This window comes from Schistocerca serialis, chromosome 2 (genome assembly GCF_023864345.2).
Source record: "Schistocerca serialis cubense isolate TAMUIC-IGC-003099 chromosome 2, iqSchSeri2.2, whole genome shotgun sequence".
NCBI lineage: Eukaryota > Metazoa > Arthropoda > Insecta > Orthoptera > Acrididae > Schistocerca > Schistocerca serialis.
Window position 1 is genome coordinate 695,280,675 of NC_064639.1, and position 18,127 is coordinate 695,298,801.

Consider the following 18,127-nt stretch of genomic DNA (forward strand, 5'->3'; position numbering starts at 1 on the left):
GAGGTGATGCAAAACTTTTTTTGATGTGTATATTTGTAGGCAGCTTGTTGACACTGAGCTAAATATGGTCAACTTCCTCCGTGACAAGAAAACTTATGGTACACACTTTGAGATCAATGTGCTTAACCAGGTGTCTTTTTGCTATGGTTAACACACATAAATGCTCTAATTTAGCAAGTCTTATTGCGTTTTCACACATTTCGTACGTACACTGCGGGTCCATTTTTCGTGTCATGTCTTTCCTGTTGCCGTCTGTAGCTTCCCCTATGATCTGCGTATTTTCATAATCTTCCTCCATTAGCTGTTGCGTACTATCACACTTCACTGCTATAACGTGTTGCTTGCTGTCACGCCTTGCTTTCATTGCACTTTCAACTTTTTCTGAATGTCCTTTAAATCTTCCTGCCTAGAGGTTGGCATTTGTTCGTTCCTTGTTTCGTTTGTTCTTAGCCATTTCCGCAAACTCCATTCCTTCTCTTCATTATTCGTGTTATTGGTCTTTTTATGGTCCATCTCATTATTGGCCTTGTCTGTATGGTCAGTCACGTTTTCGGTTTGTGCCACTGTGTCTCTTCTCGCTATACCCTTCACACTGGATTAGAACAATTTGGAGCTTTCTGCATCTTGCTTTCTTTTCCACGCAGGTTTTCGTTTTTTACATAGATGACAGGTAATTTTATAGTCCGTTTTATCAGTGGGCTCGGGTTTAATGGGCCTCTTTCTGTACAGTGTAGCATCTTATTCGACTGTCGACCTGATATTTGCCTCATTTTATTTACTATGTAGAACTGCAATTGGTGACTGCAATGTTGTCCTTCGCAGTAGTTGATCAAATCGAATGCACATTCCTTTTTGTGTAAACAACTGTGCTCTGACTTTTGGATTTACCCGCATTACGTAATATTGTAAACTTCTCCCGTGGACCTGTTTTAAACGTTTTGTTTGTTCTAAGAACTGCTCCGTGTCTGAGGTTCCCTCCAAGTTCTGTTTGTAGAGTGACTCAGTTCACTGCCTGGCATGATAATTGGGACATCGTATACTATCACTTTCGGCCTACACTTCCTAGGTGCTTCCCATTTCATTTCTTTATTTAGGCCCGAATTCTGTTTCAGTTTCCTGATTTCCTCTTCTCTTTCAGTTATGACTACACTGCGAATTTTGTTTCAGCTTGCCTGTTTTCACTTCTGTCTCATTTTCATTTGTGACTGTACTGTTTAGTGTCTTTATTTTTAAAGCTTATCTTTTCTTTCTTCGGATGAATTAGCTCTTTCAGTCGGGTCTGTATTTCCTTTCCGTCTTTGTTGTACTTGGATTAGATAAATTGTGTGATACCTTGCTTGGCTTACGTGATCTCAATAATTGATTTTGTGGTGGCCGTCTGAACGAGTAGGGGCAGTGGCGTCACACTAGCGAACGAACGGACCGTCTAGTTTTTGTTTTCTTGCCTAAGCCTAGCGTATATTTTTCTGATTGTTCTATACGTCCACTCAGTTTTGCGTGTGATACTGCCCAATGAGTGATTTTTTATTTCAGTTCTAGTACTTTTGCGGCAGTAATCTTTGTGGTTACGTGGGACAGTGTCACTGAGATACTGAAAGAACTGAACTGGCAGACTGTTGAAAAAAGACGGTAAACTGTCCGGACAAAGTCTATTAACACAGTTGCAAGAACCAGCTTTAAATGATTACCCTAGGGATATACCGCAACCCCTATGTATCGCTCACAAAGCGATCGTGATGATAAGATTAGAATAATTACTGCACGCACAGATGCATTCAATCTTTCTTCTCGCGCCTCATACGTGAATGTAAACCCTAATAATTGGTGCAATGGTACGTACCCTCTGCCGTCCACCTCACGGTGGTTTGCAGAGTATAGACGTAGATGTAGATTCCTTATTAACGTATTATAGTATACTTCACGGTAAATGATAACAGCCGAACAGTTGCAGGATAAAGATATATTCAAATTCTTGGCCACGGTTTCGGTATATCTAAATACACCTGAACAGGAAGACACCTTCATTAGCAAAAACTATGCATCGGAACTGAGAAAGAAAAGACACTATAGCTAAAGTAACTGTAAAATTACCAGAGTATTACAAGCACAAAAACTTTTAGTCACTTACTAAAATCACATCCTGCAGTGGAGATACATAAAACAATTGCGCCAAAGGCGTCGTCAGTAGTTAAAACATCATCTCCATGTATACAACATAATACTGGACAGAGGGTTGATGCAAACACAGCATAGCAACATTACTTCGCCTGTGAACTAGCGTGAAAAGGATGTGAACGCCCTAGGGCAGACAGTTTCACCGAGAGAGGGCAGTTGTGGTATGCGCGAGACACTCGCGCACATTAATCAGTCTGGTAATGAAGATAGAAGGTTTGAATTAGCACAACTTTTAATAATTTTGATGTGCATGTGTATGTATCCGTGGATATTAATGTGCGCGAGTGTCTCGCGCATACCACAACTGCCCTCTCTCGGTGAAACTGTCTGCCCTAGGGCTTTCACATCCTCTTCACGCTAGTTCACAGGCGAGGTAATAATGCTATGCTGTGTTTGCATCATCCCTCTGTCCAGTATTATGTTGTATACATGGAGATGATGTTTTAACTACTGACGACGCCTTTGGCGCAATTGTTTTATGTATCTCCACTGCAGGATGTGATTTTAGTAAGTGACTAAAAGTTTTTGTGCTTGTAAGACTCTGGTATTTTACAGTTACTTTAGCTATAGTGTTTTTTTCTTTCTCAGTTCCGATGCAAAGTTTTTGTTAATGAAGATGTCTTCCTGTGCAGGTGTATTTTACTTCTGGTGAAGGTATATTTAGATATACCGAAACCGTGGTCAAGAATTTTAATAAATCTTTATCCTGCAACTGTTTGGCTGTTATCATTTGCCGTGAAGAATTTCAACAGTTGCTGTTTCAGCCATGTTTAAAATCTTGTATTCTAGTATGTCCTCAAGTTCGTCTGATTCTACATTACCTGTACCTGAGTGCTCGGAAGTTCTTGTGGAGCGCTTTGTTGCACTATCTGTGTCCCTTTTCGCCTCATCGACGTTTCATAAAGCGTGGATGAAATACCTGGGCCCCGCTACGTTGGCACTCACGTACATGTACAGGCGCCGTTGTTGCTGACACGTCTTCCGTCTCCACAGTCGCCGACGTCACACGCCTCCACCTCCGCTAGTGCCGATGCCACGGGTGGTCGGTGCTGCGACAGCTGCAGCCGGTGTCGTTACTGCTGCTGACGTCAGCTGCGCCCCACTTGGCCTGAACGCTGATGTTGACCCTTCGCAATTCGACGCTGCGCGGCGCGACGCGGCCCGGGCCGCGGAGAACGATTGTTACACGCAGACCAATACACGAAGAGTGTTTATACGCCTCTTACTGTCACAGTAATGGTTAAAATGGTTCTGAGCATTATGGGACTTAACATCTGAGGTCATCAATCCCCGGCCGGCCGGTGTGGCAGTGCGGTTCTAGGCGCTTCAGTCCGGAACCGCGTGACCGCTGCGGTCGCAGGTTCGAATCCTACCTCGGCATGGATATGTGTGATGTCCTTAGGTTAGTTAGGTTTACGTGGTTCTAAGTTCTACGGGACTGATGTCCACAGATGTTAAGTCCCATAGTGCTCAGCGCCATTTCATCAGTACCCTAGAACTTCGAACTACTTAAACCTAACTAACCTAAGGACATCAGACACATCCATGCCCGAGGCAGGATTTGAACCTGCGACCGTAGCGGTCTCGCGTTTCCAGACGGAAGCGCCTAGAACGGCTCGGTCACAACGGCCGGCATCACAGTAATGTCCGCACGTTTCACACTCACTAACAGCGGAATTGATGCCGTTGCATGCACTCGCTAACCGAACGTAAACGTTAGTGGATTCCGTTTTCCACCGTAAGTCCGGTTTTTTACGAGATGTGGTCATTATTGAAGTAAATCAAGTGAATAAAATCATATAGTATGAATGCTTACTATGATGATAAAAGTTATTTTTGCGAAAATTTTTAAAATAATACAGTGCAAGCTTTCACTGCTGCTACTGACATCACTTGCAACTTGTACATCACGTACAATTTCCGGCCCAATAGGCCGTGGTTGATGTGGAATTTTTTTTCCTAACGTTTATTCCCTGACTGCGGGAGACATCTTCAGAGATAAGGAAGATAAGGTCCCATATACTGAGGAGCGTAAGGGACGATGCGGGAGACCGCACCGCCGACTAGGCAAGGTCGTAGCGGTGGTGGCTTGCCATTGTCTTCCTACGACCGTAATGGGGGTTAATAATGATGATGAAGACAACACAACAATACCCAGTCATCTCGAGGCACGGAAAATCCCTAACCCCGCCGGGAATCGAACCCTGGGACCCCGTGCGCGGGAAGCGAGAACGCTTACCGCACGACCACGAGCTGCACACTCACAGATAAAGTGGCGACAAATGAAAAGAAATACACATGAGCCAATATGATGTCCTTTTTAAGTTTGATGTGTCATTATTTACCATGATCCCAGTGAATGAAGCTATTTCATGCAGAGTGGATATTTTTCCAGCAGATATTCTGTACTTACTCAGACACTGTCTCACTACGATCTATTTTCAATACAATAATCATTTTTATGAACAGACTGACAAGGTGGCTATGGGCACTGCTCTTAGTGCAGCTGTGGCCAATTTGTTTATGGGGGAATTTAAACAACGGGCGTTGCAGACTGCCAGTAAAAGACCAGCCAGATGATATCGCCGATACTTTCGTAGTATGAACGCTCGCTGCAGAGGAATTGGATGCCTTCCTGATACATCTCAAAAGTATCAATCCAAAAATGCATTTACTACGGAGTCGGAGATAATGGCCAACTGACTTTCTTGAATATGTCTGTTATCACTTGGTAGGGACGTTGTGCCAAGGGTATACAGAAAAGCCACACATACTGACGGTTACCACCACAAAGTTTCTAACCACCACCCCGGACAAAAAAGAGATGTGATTATAACCATGGTGAATAGGGAGCACAAAATTTGTGAACCGAATTATTTCAAATATGAGCTTGAACATCTACGATCGACAGTCAAGAACAATGGTTATTATAACAAGGAGATAGATCGGGTACTTCGCCCTAGGGAGAGAATTTGAACTGACGAGGAACTACGGCCGCTCGAAGGGAAATTGTTTCGTTCATCAATACATTTGCAGGTCGCAATGGGGAAATGTTGATCAAGTATGGTTTGGAAACTACCTTCAGATGTACCAGGAAGATAAAAGAATGTTTAAAATCGGCAAAAGATATACGAAATCCCTTGGCTATACTGGGAGCATATAAAATTCCTTGTAGTTGTGGAATGGTTTATATAGGTACCACAAAAAGATGTGTTAACACCCGTATGGTTAAACGCAAGAGGAATTGCCGCCTGGGACATGCGAATAAATCGGCAGTAGCGGAACATCTGTACTAAGAGGGTGATCGTGAAATAAAATTCGCTGAGACGAGTGTCATATCGAAAACATCGTATTATCAGTGCGTAGAGAGGCTATTGAGATTTATAAACACCGCAGTAATTTTAACAGAAAAGAGGGAGATGTTAAATTACATAAAATTTGGATTCAACACTGCAACATAAGAATGACGATCGACTACCTTCAGTCGAGAATGTTGGCACTATCAGAAATAATCTCGTAGCTGACGTCACGCGATGGACTGTGGTGCTCTCTACATTGCCCATGTATTCAGCGCTCCCCGAAGTTCTGGTTGTAGTTCGCCATTTTACCTCTGAAGATGCCCTCCCCAGTTGGAAAGGAAATATTAGGGGAAAGTTTTATACACCGATCCCGGAAGTTGTAAGTGATGTTTAAAATATTTTTTCTTCATATTGTTGGACTCGAAAGGTTAAGTGTAGATGACTACTATAGTGTGTGTGTAGTATAGTTTCGTGTCCGTGTTGGGAACCATGAGAGAAGGGAGACAGTGAAACCCAGTCCCTGCACATAGCCTGCTCCTCTCCAAGAGTAACGCCCAGCCCGACAAGCTTATCGTTCCCATCCGACAGACGTTTCACCATCAGAAATGTCGCGTGCTCTCACTTCACGAGACAAGGCAGACAGGTTTGGAATTTAGTCCAAGACACTTGCCCAAAGACTTTACGGAACCATCGCTCATATTTCCTCTGCCGAAAAGAGAAAGGCAAAATTATCAACATCACGCTTCATACCCAGAGGGTCACGTATCCAAGTACTGTACCGGCCCGCCCGACGGAGCTTAACTTCGAAGGTCCGACGGGAACCGGAGTATCCAGCTCGTCACGGCCGTTGACAGTAAATGAAGTATTAGTCACAGTTAAATTACTTCTCAAGAGGGCGCAAGCGTCATAAGCGGCCACTTAGGAGGCCAATCTGAGATGGGCTCCAGACGTGAGGAGTTAACCGTGTAACATTTGCATGTGTGTGTGTGAAATCTAATGGGACATAACTGCTAAGGTCATCAGTGCCTAAGCGTACACACTACTTAACCTAAATTATGTTAAGGACAAACGCACACGCCCATCCCCGAGGGAGGACTCGAACCTCCGCCGGGACCAGCCGCACAGTCCATGACTGCAGCGCCTGAGACCGCTCGGCTAATCCCGAGCGGCTGTAACATTTGCATACAAGACGAGTAATCAAGATTTTTATGGCTGGGGGAGGGGGAAGAGGGGGCAAGGGGCTAGTGTGGTTGAAGAGGTACATTCTGGCACGTACAATTTGGAAATTAAGCTCTGTCAATAAACAATTCTACCAAATGTTATTTCTACCTAGTAACATTTCTATCACGAGAACCTCTACAACATACAACATCTACCACTACATCTACCACTTTTACACTCTATCAGTAACAATGCTACAATTAAAATGACGACCAAATCGTAAACCATCTGAAACAAAACTTTACCGGAACTATTCTATACCCCTAAACATCTTCACAGAAAGACTTACCTTAAGGTAACTTTACCGTTTTCTGACATCTCGGAAACAGAACTCTACAGTACCAGAATTTAATCCTGCAAGAAAAATCGAACTCCAGAATGAAATTTTCACTCTGTAAGTGCTCTACCAGGTAGAGCACTTGCCCGTGGAAGGCAATGGTCCCGAGTTCGAATCTCGGTCCGGCACACAGTTTTAATCTGCCAGTAAGTTTCATATCAGCGCACACTCCGCTGCAGAGTGAAAATCTTGTTCTGGAAACATCCCCCAGGCTGTGGCAAAGCCATGTCTCCGCAGTATCCTTTCTTCCAGGAGTGCTAGTTCTGCAAGGTTCGCAGGAGAGCTTCTGTGAAGTTTGGAATGTAGGAGACGAGGTACTGGTGGAACTAAAACTGTGAAGGCGGGTCGTGAGTCGTGCTTGGGTAGCTCAGATGGTAGATCACTTGCCAGCGAAAGGCAGTGGTCCCGATTTCGAGTCTCGGTCCGGCACACAGTTTCAATCTGCCAGGAAGTTTCAAAGTCAAACTATTTTATCAGTAATCTGTGTCTCATGAGACGAAAAGTCGGAGCAACCTGTATGTTCTAATGTGTGCCAGAAGCTGTTTCACCAGTTGAACATTCTTATCAAGAAAACTGGAAAACGATACCTGTCACACTTGTAATAAGCTTCATATGCAGATTTACAATTCTGCAGAAGAAGAAAAATTGCAATTTCAGAATTTATGTTAAGCAGTGTGAAGAAGGTATATAAAAGTACGCCACAGAGTGGAAAAAATAAAAAACTATCAATAAAGTATAATTACGTGTCCTTTGAGCTTTGTTTCTTGTCTCCCTTAAAACTATATAATCGCTGTTCTTCTGCCCGAAAAGATTTAATTTCTACATCTACATCTACATTTATACTCCGCAAGCCACCCAACGGTGTGTGGTGGAGGGCACTTTACATGCCACTGTCATTACCTCCCTTTTCTGTTCCAGTCGCGTATGGTTCGCGGGAAGAACGACTGTCTGAAAGCCTCCGTGCGCGCTCGAATCTCTCTAATTTTACATTCGTGATCTCCTCGGAAGGTATAAGTAGGGGGAAGCAATATATTCGATACCTCATCCAGAAACGCACCCTCTCGAAACCTGGACAGCAAGCTACACCGCGATGCAGAGCGCCTCTCTTGCAGAGTCTGCCACTTGAGTTTGCTAAACATCTCCGTAACGCTATCACGGTTACCAAATAACCCTGTGACGAAACGCGCCGCTCTTCTTTGGATCTTCTCTAACTCCTCCGTCAACCCGATCTGGTACGGATCCCACACTGATGAGCAATACTCAAGTATAGGTCGAACGAGTGTTTTGTAAGCCACCTCCTTTCTTGATGGACTACATTTTCTAAGGACCCTCCCAATGAATCTCAACCTGGTACCCGCCTTACCAACAATTAATTTTATATGACCATTCCACTTCAAATCGTTCCGCACGCATACTCCCAGATATTTTACAGTAATAACTGCTACCAGTGTTTGTTCCGCTATCATATAATCATACAATAAAGGATCCTTCTTTCTATGTATTCGCAATACATTACATTTGCCTATGTTAAGGGTCAATTGCCACTCCCTGCACCAAGTGCCTATCCGCTGCAGATCTTCCTGCATTTCGCTACAATTTTCTACTAATGCTGCAACTTCTCTGTATACTACAGCATCATCCGCGAAAAGCCGCATGGAACTTCCGACACTATCTACTAGGTCATTTATATATATTGTGAAAAGCAATGGTCCCATAACACTCCCCTGTGGCACGCCAGAGGTTACTTTAACGTCTGTAGACGTCTCTCCACTGATAACAACATGCTGTGTTCTGTTTGCTAAAAACTCTTCAATCCAGCCACACAGCTGGTCTGATATTCCGTAGGCTCTTACTTTGTTTATCAGGCGACAGTGCGGAACTGTATCGAACGCCTTCCGGAAGTCAAGGAAAATAGCATCTACCTGGGAGCCTGTATCTAATATTTTCTGGGTCTCATGAACAAATAAAGCGAGTTGAGTCTCACACGATCGCTGTTTACGGAATCCATGTTGATTCCTACAGAGTAGATTCTGGGTTTCCAAAAACGACATGATACTCGAGCAAAAAACATGTTCTAAAATTCAACAACAGTCGACGTCAGATATATAGGTCTATAGTTTTGCGCATCTGCTCGACGACCCTTCTTGAAGACTGGGACTACCTGTGCTCTTTTCCAATCATTTGGATCCTTCCGTTCCTCTAGAGACTTGCGGTACACGGCTGTTAGAAGGGGGGCAAGTTCTTTCGCGTACTCTGTGTAGAATCGAATTGGTATCCCGTCAGGTCCAGTGGACTTTCCTCTGTTGAGTGATTCCAGTTGCTTTTCTATTCCTGGGACACTTATTTCGATGTCAGCCATTTTTTCGTTTGTGCGAGGATTTAGAGAAGGAACTGCAGTGCGGTCTTCCTCTGTGAAACAGCTTTGGAAAAAGGTGTTTAGTACTTCAGCTCTACGAGCGTCATCCTCTGTTTCAATGCCATCATCATCCCGGAGTGTCTGGATATGCTGTTTCGAGCCACTTACTGATTTAACGTAAGACCAGAACTTCCTAGGATTTTCTGTCAAGTCGGTACATAGAATTTTACTTTCGAATTCACTGAACGCTTCACGCATAGCCCTCCTTACGCTAACTTCGACATCGTTTAGCTTCTGTTTGTCTGAGAGGTTTTGGCTGCGTTTAAACTTGGAGTGAAGCTCTCTTTGCTTTCGCAGTAGTTTCCTAACTTTGTTGTTGAACCAAGATGGGTTTTTCCCGTCCCTCACAGTTTTACTCGGCACGTACCTGTCTAAAACGCATTTTACGATTGCCTTGAACTTTTTCCATAAACACTCAACATTGTCAGTGTCGAAACAGAAATTTTCGTTTTGATCTGTTAGGTAGTCTGAAATCTGCCTTCTTTTACTCTTGCTAAACAGATAAACCTTCCTCCTTTTTTATATTCCTATTAACTTCCATATTCAGGGATGCTGCAACGGCCTTATGATCACTGATTTCCTGTTCTGCACTTACAGAGTCGAAAAGTTCGGGTCTGTTTGTTATCAGTAGGTCCAAGATGTTATCTCCACGAGTCGGTTCTTTGTTTAATTGCTCGAGGTAATTTTCGGATAGTGCACTCAGTATAATGTCACTCGATGCTCTGTCCCTACCACCCGTCCTAAACATCTGAGTGTCCCAGTCTATATCTGGTAAATTGAAATCTCCACCTAAGACCATAACACGCTGAGAAAATTTATGTGAAATGTATTCCAAATTTTCTCTCAGTTGTTCTGCCACTAATGCTGCTGAGTCAGGAGGTCGGTAAAAGGAGTCAATTATTAACCTAGCTCGGTTGTTGAGTGTAACCTCCACCCATAATAATTCACAGGAACTATCCACTTCTACTTCACTACAGGATAAACTACTACTAACAGCGACAAACGCGCCACCACCGGTTGCATGCAATCTATCCTTTCTAAACACGGTCTGTGCCTTTGTAAAAATTTCGGCAGAATTTATCTCTGGCTTCAGCCAGCTTTCTGTACCTATAACGATTTCAACTTCGGTGCTTTCTATCAGCGCTTGAACTTCCGGTGCTTTACCAATGCAGCTTCGACAGTTGACAATTACAATACCGATTGCTGCTTGGTCCCCGCATGTCCTGACTTTGCCCTGCACCCTTTGAGGCTGTTGCCCTTTCTGTACTTGCCCGAGGCCATCTAACCTAAAAAACCGCCCAGTCCACGCCACACAACCCCTGCTACCCGTGTAGCCGCTTGCTGCGTGTAGTGGACTCCTGACCTATCCAGCAGAACCCGAAAACCCACCACCCTATGGCGCAAGTCGAGGAATCTGCAGCCCACGCGGTCGCAGAACCGTCTCACCCTCTGATTCAGACCCTCCACTCGGCTCTGATCCCTATGACATTATTTCGTAAGCTAAATATCCGTGCAAGCAAATTTATTTTTAACGCAATAATGTTTTAGGTTTTATGGTATAATTTAATGTTCTACACAATCGAAGGTCTTGTCAAGCTCACGAAAAATCGAACAGGGTATTTTTTGTATCATTTTTTTTAGAATTGCGTTTCTGGAGATCGTGTATTGCTTCCGTTGTAGAGAATCATTAACGAAAGTAAAACTGGGCAGTTGTCAAAAGGTTATTATTAGAAAAAAAAATTCTTATAAGATGTCTTCTCAAAAAGTAGAAATTACTTGCTTATTTCCATTTTTGTGAGTGGGTGTTGCTACTGTACATCTCAGTTATATGTCACTATCGACTTCTGCTTTAAACATTAGATGTGCGCTTATGCAGGAGTGTCATAGGTTTTAGAGAGATAGGCTTATAGAACTACGCCATACTTAAGCGCTATGGTTTTTAAGTCAAATCTTCAAGCCTCTGGTTGCTTCCTGTAATTACTGCTATTACTACCAATAATCTGTACACAATAAATATTTCGTAAATACTAGTGCAGCTTCTTAGCCACTCGTTATGTGCGTACATTACAGTGTTAACACAGAATTTGTTTTTTGTTAACAGCAAACTCTGGCGCAGTGGAACATAGCCTTCTACATCGCAGCGGGTGTAACGTGTGGCTGCTTCGTTTTTTACCTGATTTTCGGTTCAGTGGAAGAGCAGAGTTGGAACAGACCTCCTGAGAAATCTAAAGACCCTGAAAAATCATCCCCAGTTCAAGAAACGTAGCAATACTTCTAAATTTCACTCTTGCTTCATCTGTCTAACTAACTGAATTTAATTCGTCTATCTACAACTGCCTTTCTTGTATGTTTATACTTTTTTGACAAATAAATAATTGTTTTGTACTTTCTTATCACCAGTTTCCAACTTTAAATTCACTATAAGTTAATTATTTATCATCGCAAAGTTTCAGACATCTTTCATATAGCGAACATTTGATTGTGGTAACGTGTCTCGGTAGAATAAGGCATAAGTCACTGAAAACTTTAGTTACTAGTATGAAAGTGCTAAATGTAATGGTTACGACACAGAATTATTAATAGTAAGTAGATTCAAATCTCTGGCTGATCATCTGTTTCTAAGCTTTCTGTGGATTCCTAAACCAGTTCAGATGATTGTGTAGATGGATCCATCAACCAGCTACCATTTCTTCCCATCTCCGTCCTTACCTGGCTTAGCAAGTGCTGAATCTTAGAAGATGTTACTTTTTTCGATGTACTTAGTGTATAAAGTAGTACTCAAGGAGAGGAACTTTTAAATAATATACTAAAAATAATTTTAAAACTATTATATGAGTTTCTGCGCTCATTTTTGCATTCTTTCGTGGCTTTCCTTTTTTAATTTAATCTCCATGAAGAATTACACTAAGATGTGACAACCATGAAAGTTGGTGACGGTGTTAGCTCTTCCAACACGTGCGATAATGCGACACATTTTTCTCAGATTCTTCCGCCAAGGATAGCCGTCCGCTGCGAGTTTGCGCCTGATTTCATGCAACCCAGCATAATGTACTTGTCATGCATTTCTATCTTCACGACAAATCTCGGCCGCACACTGCAAGGACAACGAGGACGTTCCTGCAGCGTTTTCGATGGGAAGTATTTGATTACACACCATACAGCACGGACTTGACTCCCTCTGATGTTTATCCTCTTTCATATGATCCACTGGCTATACGAGGACAATATTTTGGCACAGAAAACGAACTGCAGATCAGCTTAGAGAAGTGGCGGAAAGCACAGGCGGCTGCCTTCCATGACGATGGTATTGGAAAGTTGGCACAACTCATCGACAAATGTCTGACTCAGAGTGGCGGCTATGTAGAGAAGTAGCTAGGAGGGGAAGTGTAGCTAACTGTTGCAAATAAAACATTTTTGGTTTTCACTGTGGTTTCCATTTCGCGACCGACCGGACCTCACTTTCCGAATAGTCCTCGTAGTAACTGACTTGTATACGTAGGGTAGTGGGTTAGATTCCACTCTAATTTTTTAAAAATGTTTATTGAAATGACATCTTGTGTTGTATATTAGAGAGTAAATGGAGTGTGTGGAGGAAAATAAATCTTTTCAGGGGACAGTGCACTGGTCACCATTCCTCAGTTTGTAACAGTTGGTCTTCCCGTACTCGAGCATTCAACTGTATATGTTACATACGTCATTCGTCATTCTGAAGAAGCATCCGGAGTATCAGAGGGTGCAAAGAACCTCTCCGTGTACTGGAGAAAATGCGGGAAGTCTGCCCTCCCCTCCCCCCAACTGCTTCTGAACAATCATGCAGACACTCGTTGTGGTGCTTCTCAGCGTTCGTGTCTCCTATGTGTATGGTGAAGATGGCTGAAACTGCGCAGTGTTTTTTTTTTTTTTTTTGTAAAACATAGAAGAGGAACACGTCAAAAAGCTATGAAAAACAGATACCTCTCAATACTTTTGAGAATGTATTGAAAAAACATCGGTCGCTGTCGGTAAAGGAACTTGCAGTATTGTCACCCAAGTTTACTGGTGTTTCTGTGACAAGTGTAATGTGTGAGCATAAGGAAAGCCGCAATACGGGTAAACTGTCAATTTCAGAAGAGACAAGAAAATGTCAATCGTGTGTTTTAGGAACATTTGACGATTTCGATAAAAATGCTGTGCTGTCAAACGTGCAGGCATTTTTCTTCAGGAACGAAGCGCCTGCAGTAAAAAAAAGGTACTTCAAGCGGTAAATAATGAGTATGACTTGTCTACTTTTAAAAAGAACGAGATTTTGTCAACTGACAAAAGCTACTGGTTTTTTACTTAAAAATTAGAAAACAAAATAGCGCAATTACGGATGGAGAGGATATTGCTTTGTGGAGAAGGCATATCTCCTGTAGATTCAACACTTCAGACCCGAAAAACGGAAAAGTTACTATCTTGACAAAACATGGGTTAACACAGGACATGTAACTCAAAAAATGTGGACTGATAAAACAGAGACTGTTAAGAGACAAGCTTCTGATGCAGGTCTACCACAGGGGTTAAAAAATCCGAAGGGAAAAGGAAAAAGGCCAATTATAGAGCATATAGACAGCAACTGTGATTTTGTGGAGGATGCTGAATTGATTTTAGAATAAAAAAGACCGGAGATTATTATGAAGATATGAATGGTGAAGTGTTTTTAAAATGGTTCACAGATATACCACCCAAATTAGAGCCCTACTACAGTGTTACAATTATGAACACATTCGTATTATAGCTCTAAGGTTATGCATACGCCATAGAAATCTTCCAGGAAGGAAGATATTGTAAACTGGCGCATGGGAGAGGGAGCACATGTCGACCCTACTGTGATTAAGCTTCAATTGCTGAAACAGGTTGAAGCTGACGTTGAAGACTGTTAGCTGCAACAAGCAGAAGACGTGCTTTGTTGGTGCTGCACATTTTAGCGATTGAGACCCAATAAACTCACGCCGCAGTATTCTGCTTCGGCACGCCAGTGTAGAAGTGTGCACAGAAACAGCTAAGTGAAAATCCTTGCAATACCACGTTCATTCATATATAAAAGCCGACTTCGGAATTTCCCTTTGTGTGAGACCACATGTAAAAGATTCGTGCGCCGATTTCAAGTTCTAGATACGCATATTTTACTGTTCCCGGCACTTCTACATAATCTTTCAGTCATTGTATTAATACCTTATTGTACTGGGATGTACAGTGAAATTTTGAACATTCGTGAGTGCCGCGACAGACTTTTACTGTTATCTTCAATTGTAGGTTTAAACCAAATTTTGCTCATTGAAAATTTTTGAGAACAGTAGAGCTATCCTCGTTCAAAACGATCGTTCTCTGATTTAATTGTATATTTACGCGAGAAATGGGTTATTTTTGAGAATTTTCGAACGAATACAAAACTATATTGTGGATACGTACTTTATTTCGTAGCAAATTAGTGTTTGTTATTCACAGTTACTGCCAAAGAACACATAACTCCTGAATTTTTTTGATATCAACGCAAATAAACGTGCGTTTTTGAGAGTTTTCGGAAGCTACCATTGTCCTTCGCAAAATCTACTAGTAATTTGTAGTAAATGGGCGTTTGTGCTTCAGTTACTGTAGCATTCTAACTGAGATATTGTGTTACATCTAGTTTTCTTTAAAGAGAGGTAGCCCTATATATTATCTGCCTTTATCGTAAATAAACTCTGTCTTCGAGTTTTCTAGCAAATATTATTAACCTCTAAACGTTTTAGAAAACTAGAAACTTTTATCACAGCTTTTTCTGTTGCCTTAATAGAAATCTCGTTTTGTGTATTTGCTTCAATTCTTTTAGGGAATTAGCAAATTTTTAGCTCATCTGATTAAAAGATAACCATTGGGTTTAATACAAACTTATTTGTTCACTGCCCTGTAATGTACAATACACTAGCCAAAACGCAGCTCCACTGTGAATGTTGTTCTCGAACACGGGATGAGTTGATTAACGTTTGTAAGCAGCTGGAAATCGCCCCGACTACTGTCAAACGATTGGCAGCTACTGCGAACTGGTGTGTTGGGAGAGTTCCCAAGAACCTTGTACCTAGTGATACCGGTACCAGAGCTACCTGAAGCACTATCCTCTCCTGTTGGTCCTGACTCGTCTGCAGAAAGCACAGAATCTGTCATTGCTCGACCACTTGACTGGGAGTGACGAGTCAGTGGCAGATATAGGCGTCCTGTACAGGGGTTACAGGGACCATGAAGGACTCAGGGTGTTGTGTCGATCCTCCTAACCAACAAGTCTAAGGTGCTGTCTCTAACAGAAACTGAAACTGAGCCAGTGGGACTCACTTCACCTGTTTTGGAGAAACGTGTTTTGTCCAGTGTCACGAGGAGGCAAACGCAAGGGTTGGGAGGGGTTTATTAATCGTTGGCAACTCAAAGATACAGCGATTGTTGGTTCCCTCAGGAAAATGGCAGCAAGGAACAAGAAAGGACATCGAGTACACTCATTGTGTATGCCTGGGGGCCTAATTCAACATGCTGAAGAGGTTATTCCAGCAGCCATTGAGGGAAACTGGTGCAGACAACTGCATATTGTGCCGCATGTTGCAACAAATGGTGCCTGTCTTCTGGAATCTGAGGTCATACTTGGGTCACTCCGGTGACTGGCAGAGAAGGTTGAGAAGACCGGCCTTCCACGTGGAGTTTCAACGAAGCTCGTTATTTGCAGCAGTGCCCCCAGAACTGATCGTGGCTCTTTGGTTCTGAATCGATTGGAAGGACTGAACCAGAGACTTCGAAGGATCTGTGACAAGCTAACTGCGACTTCCTGGACTTAGGCCATAGGGATGAGAACTGTAGGGTCTCCCTAAAGAGTCAGGTGTGCGTTTCACGTCAGAGGCTACAACTCTGGTAGTATAAAATCGAAAGAAATATCTTCCACAGGTATTTCTTAATTTCCGACACGCATTTGAGTGAGTACAACACCTACGTTTGTTGTCAAAAGTACGATTATATGGGGTATCAAGTGAAATTTGTGACTGGACTGAGAACTTTTATGTAGGGGGGTCGTATTACGTTATCTTGGATGGAGAATCATTGCCATGTAGAAGTAGCTTCAGCTGTGATCCAGGGAAGTTCTGGGATTATTGCTGTTCATGTTGTATATTAATGACCTTGCACACAATATTAACAGTAATCTCAGACTTTTTGCAGATGATGCAGTCATTTATGATGAAGTACTATCTGAAAGAAGCTGCATAAAATTCTATCAGAACTTTATAAGATTTCAAAGTGGTGCAAATATTAGCAACTTGCTTTAAATGTTCAGTGACTATAATATCAATGAGACACAGCTGGAATCGGCGAACTCATACAAATAAATGGGTGTATCACTTTCTAGGGATACGAAATGGAATGATCACCTAGGCCCAGTTGTGGGTAAAGTAGGTAGCAGACTTCGGTTTGTTGGTAGAACACTGGGGAAGTGCAATCAGTCTACAAAGGAGGTTGTTTACAAACCAGACGTGCGACGACCCTTCCTAGAACAGTGCTCAAGTGCGTGGGACACGTACCAGATAGGATTAACAACGAATATTGGATGTATACATAGAATGGCAGCACGAATGGTCACAGGTTTGTTTGATCTGTGGGAGAGTGTCACACAGATACAGAAGGAATTGTACTGGAAGACCCTTGAAGATAGATGCAAACCATCCCGAGATAGTCTATTAACAAAATTTCAAAAACCGGCTTTAAATGATAACTCTAAGAGTATACTACAACCCCCTACATATCGCTCACATAGGGATCGCGAACGTAAGATTACAATAATTGCTGCACGCTCAGAGGCAATCAAACAATCATTCTTTCCGCACTCCATACGTGAATTGAACGGGAGGGCTCCTAATAACTGGTACCTGCCATGCACCTCACGGTGGTCTTCAGAGTATAGACGTAGCTGTAGATGTAGATACTGATGTAGATCAGTACATTATTCACGTCACAGTGCAGTCTGTAGGTCACATTGTTGTCAGGTTCCTGCCGTACCACTGCAATTTGACCCCCATTGAACTTATTTGGAGCTAAGTTAAAGGACACGTCGCAAGAAATAATACGCATTTAACCTACCAGACGAGCTGAGATTAATGCACGGAACTCTATTGCACATCACCGCCGAAAGTTAGTGGGATGCAGAACGACGCGTAATAAAAAAGAAGACAAAATGTGGCACTTCATAGATTTTGTTATTCATCGGCTTCTCATCAGTTCTGAAGAGGATAGTTCCACTGATTCACATTCAGATTCAGACATAGAATAAGCAAAGTTCAGAGGTTATCACATGACTGAGGTGAGTAATACCGTCAGTGGCTTCAATATTTCACATAGAAAAATCTCTGCAATACGCTCTTAAAAACACGCATTGCTCTGACAGATAAATTATACTGCGTTTATGCAACTGTTTTCGATGCTCTTTTTCTAAGCTAAAATATTGTTTCCGCCTGGTCCCCTAAGAAGTGTATTATGAGTATTACTGTATATTTATTCATTCCTTTTATAATTTAAATGGGCTTTTGAAGTTCTATTATTTATCTACTTTTCGTAGTTCTTATTAATTATCTGCAAGTTTAATGTGCTGTCTAATTTTCTTCTAAAGGTTTTATTTTAATGCTTTTGACGTCAATGGTTTCAGCGTTCCAA

General features: G+C 42.3%; 1 protein-coding gene across 1 annotated transcript in view; it reads left to right on the forward strand.

Moving 5' to 3' along the window:
* LOC126456339 (sialin-like) overlaps nucleotides 1-11,714 on the forward strand; it is a 136,775-nt gene extending 125,061 nt beyond the window's left edge. Inside the window, exon 9 of the mRNA XM_050092092.1 lies at nucleotides 11,550-11,714. Within this exon, the coding sequence (XP_049948049.1) occupies nucleotides 11,550-11,714 (165 nt within the window). The remainder of the gene's footprint in view (nucleotides 1-11,549) is intronic.
* Nucleotides 11,715-18,127: the final 6,413 nt, after the last annotated feature.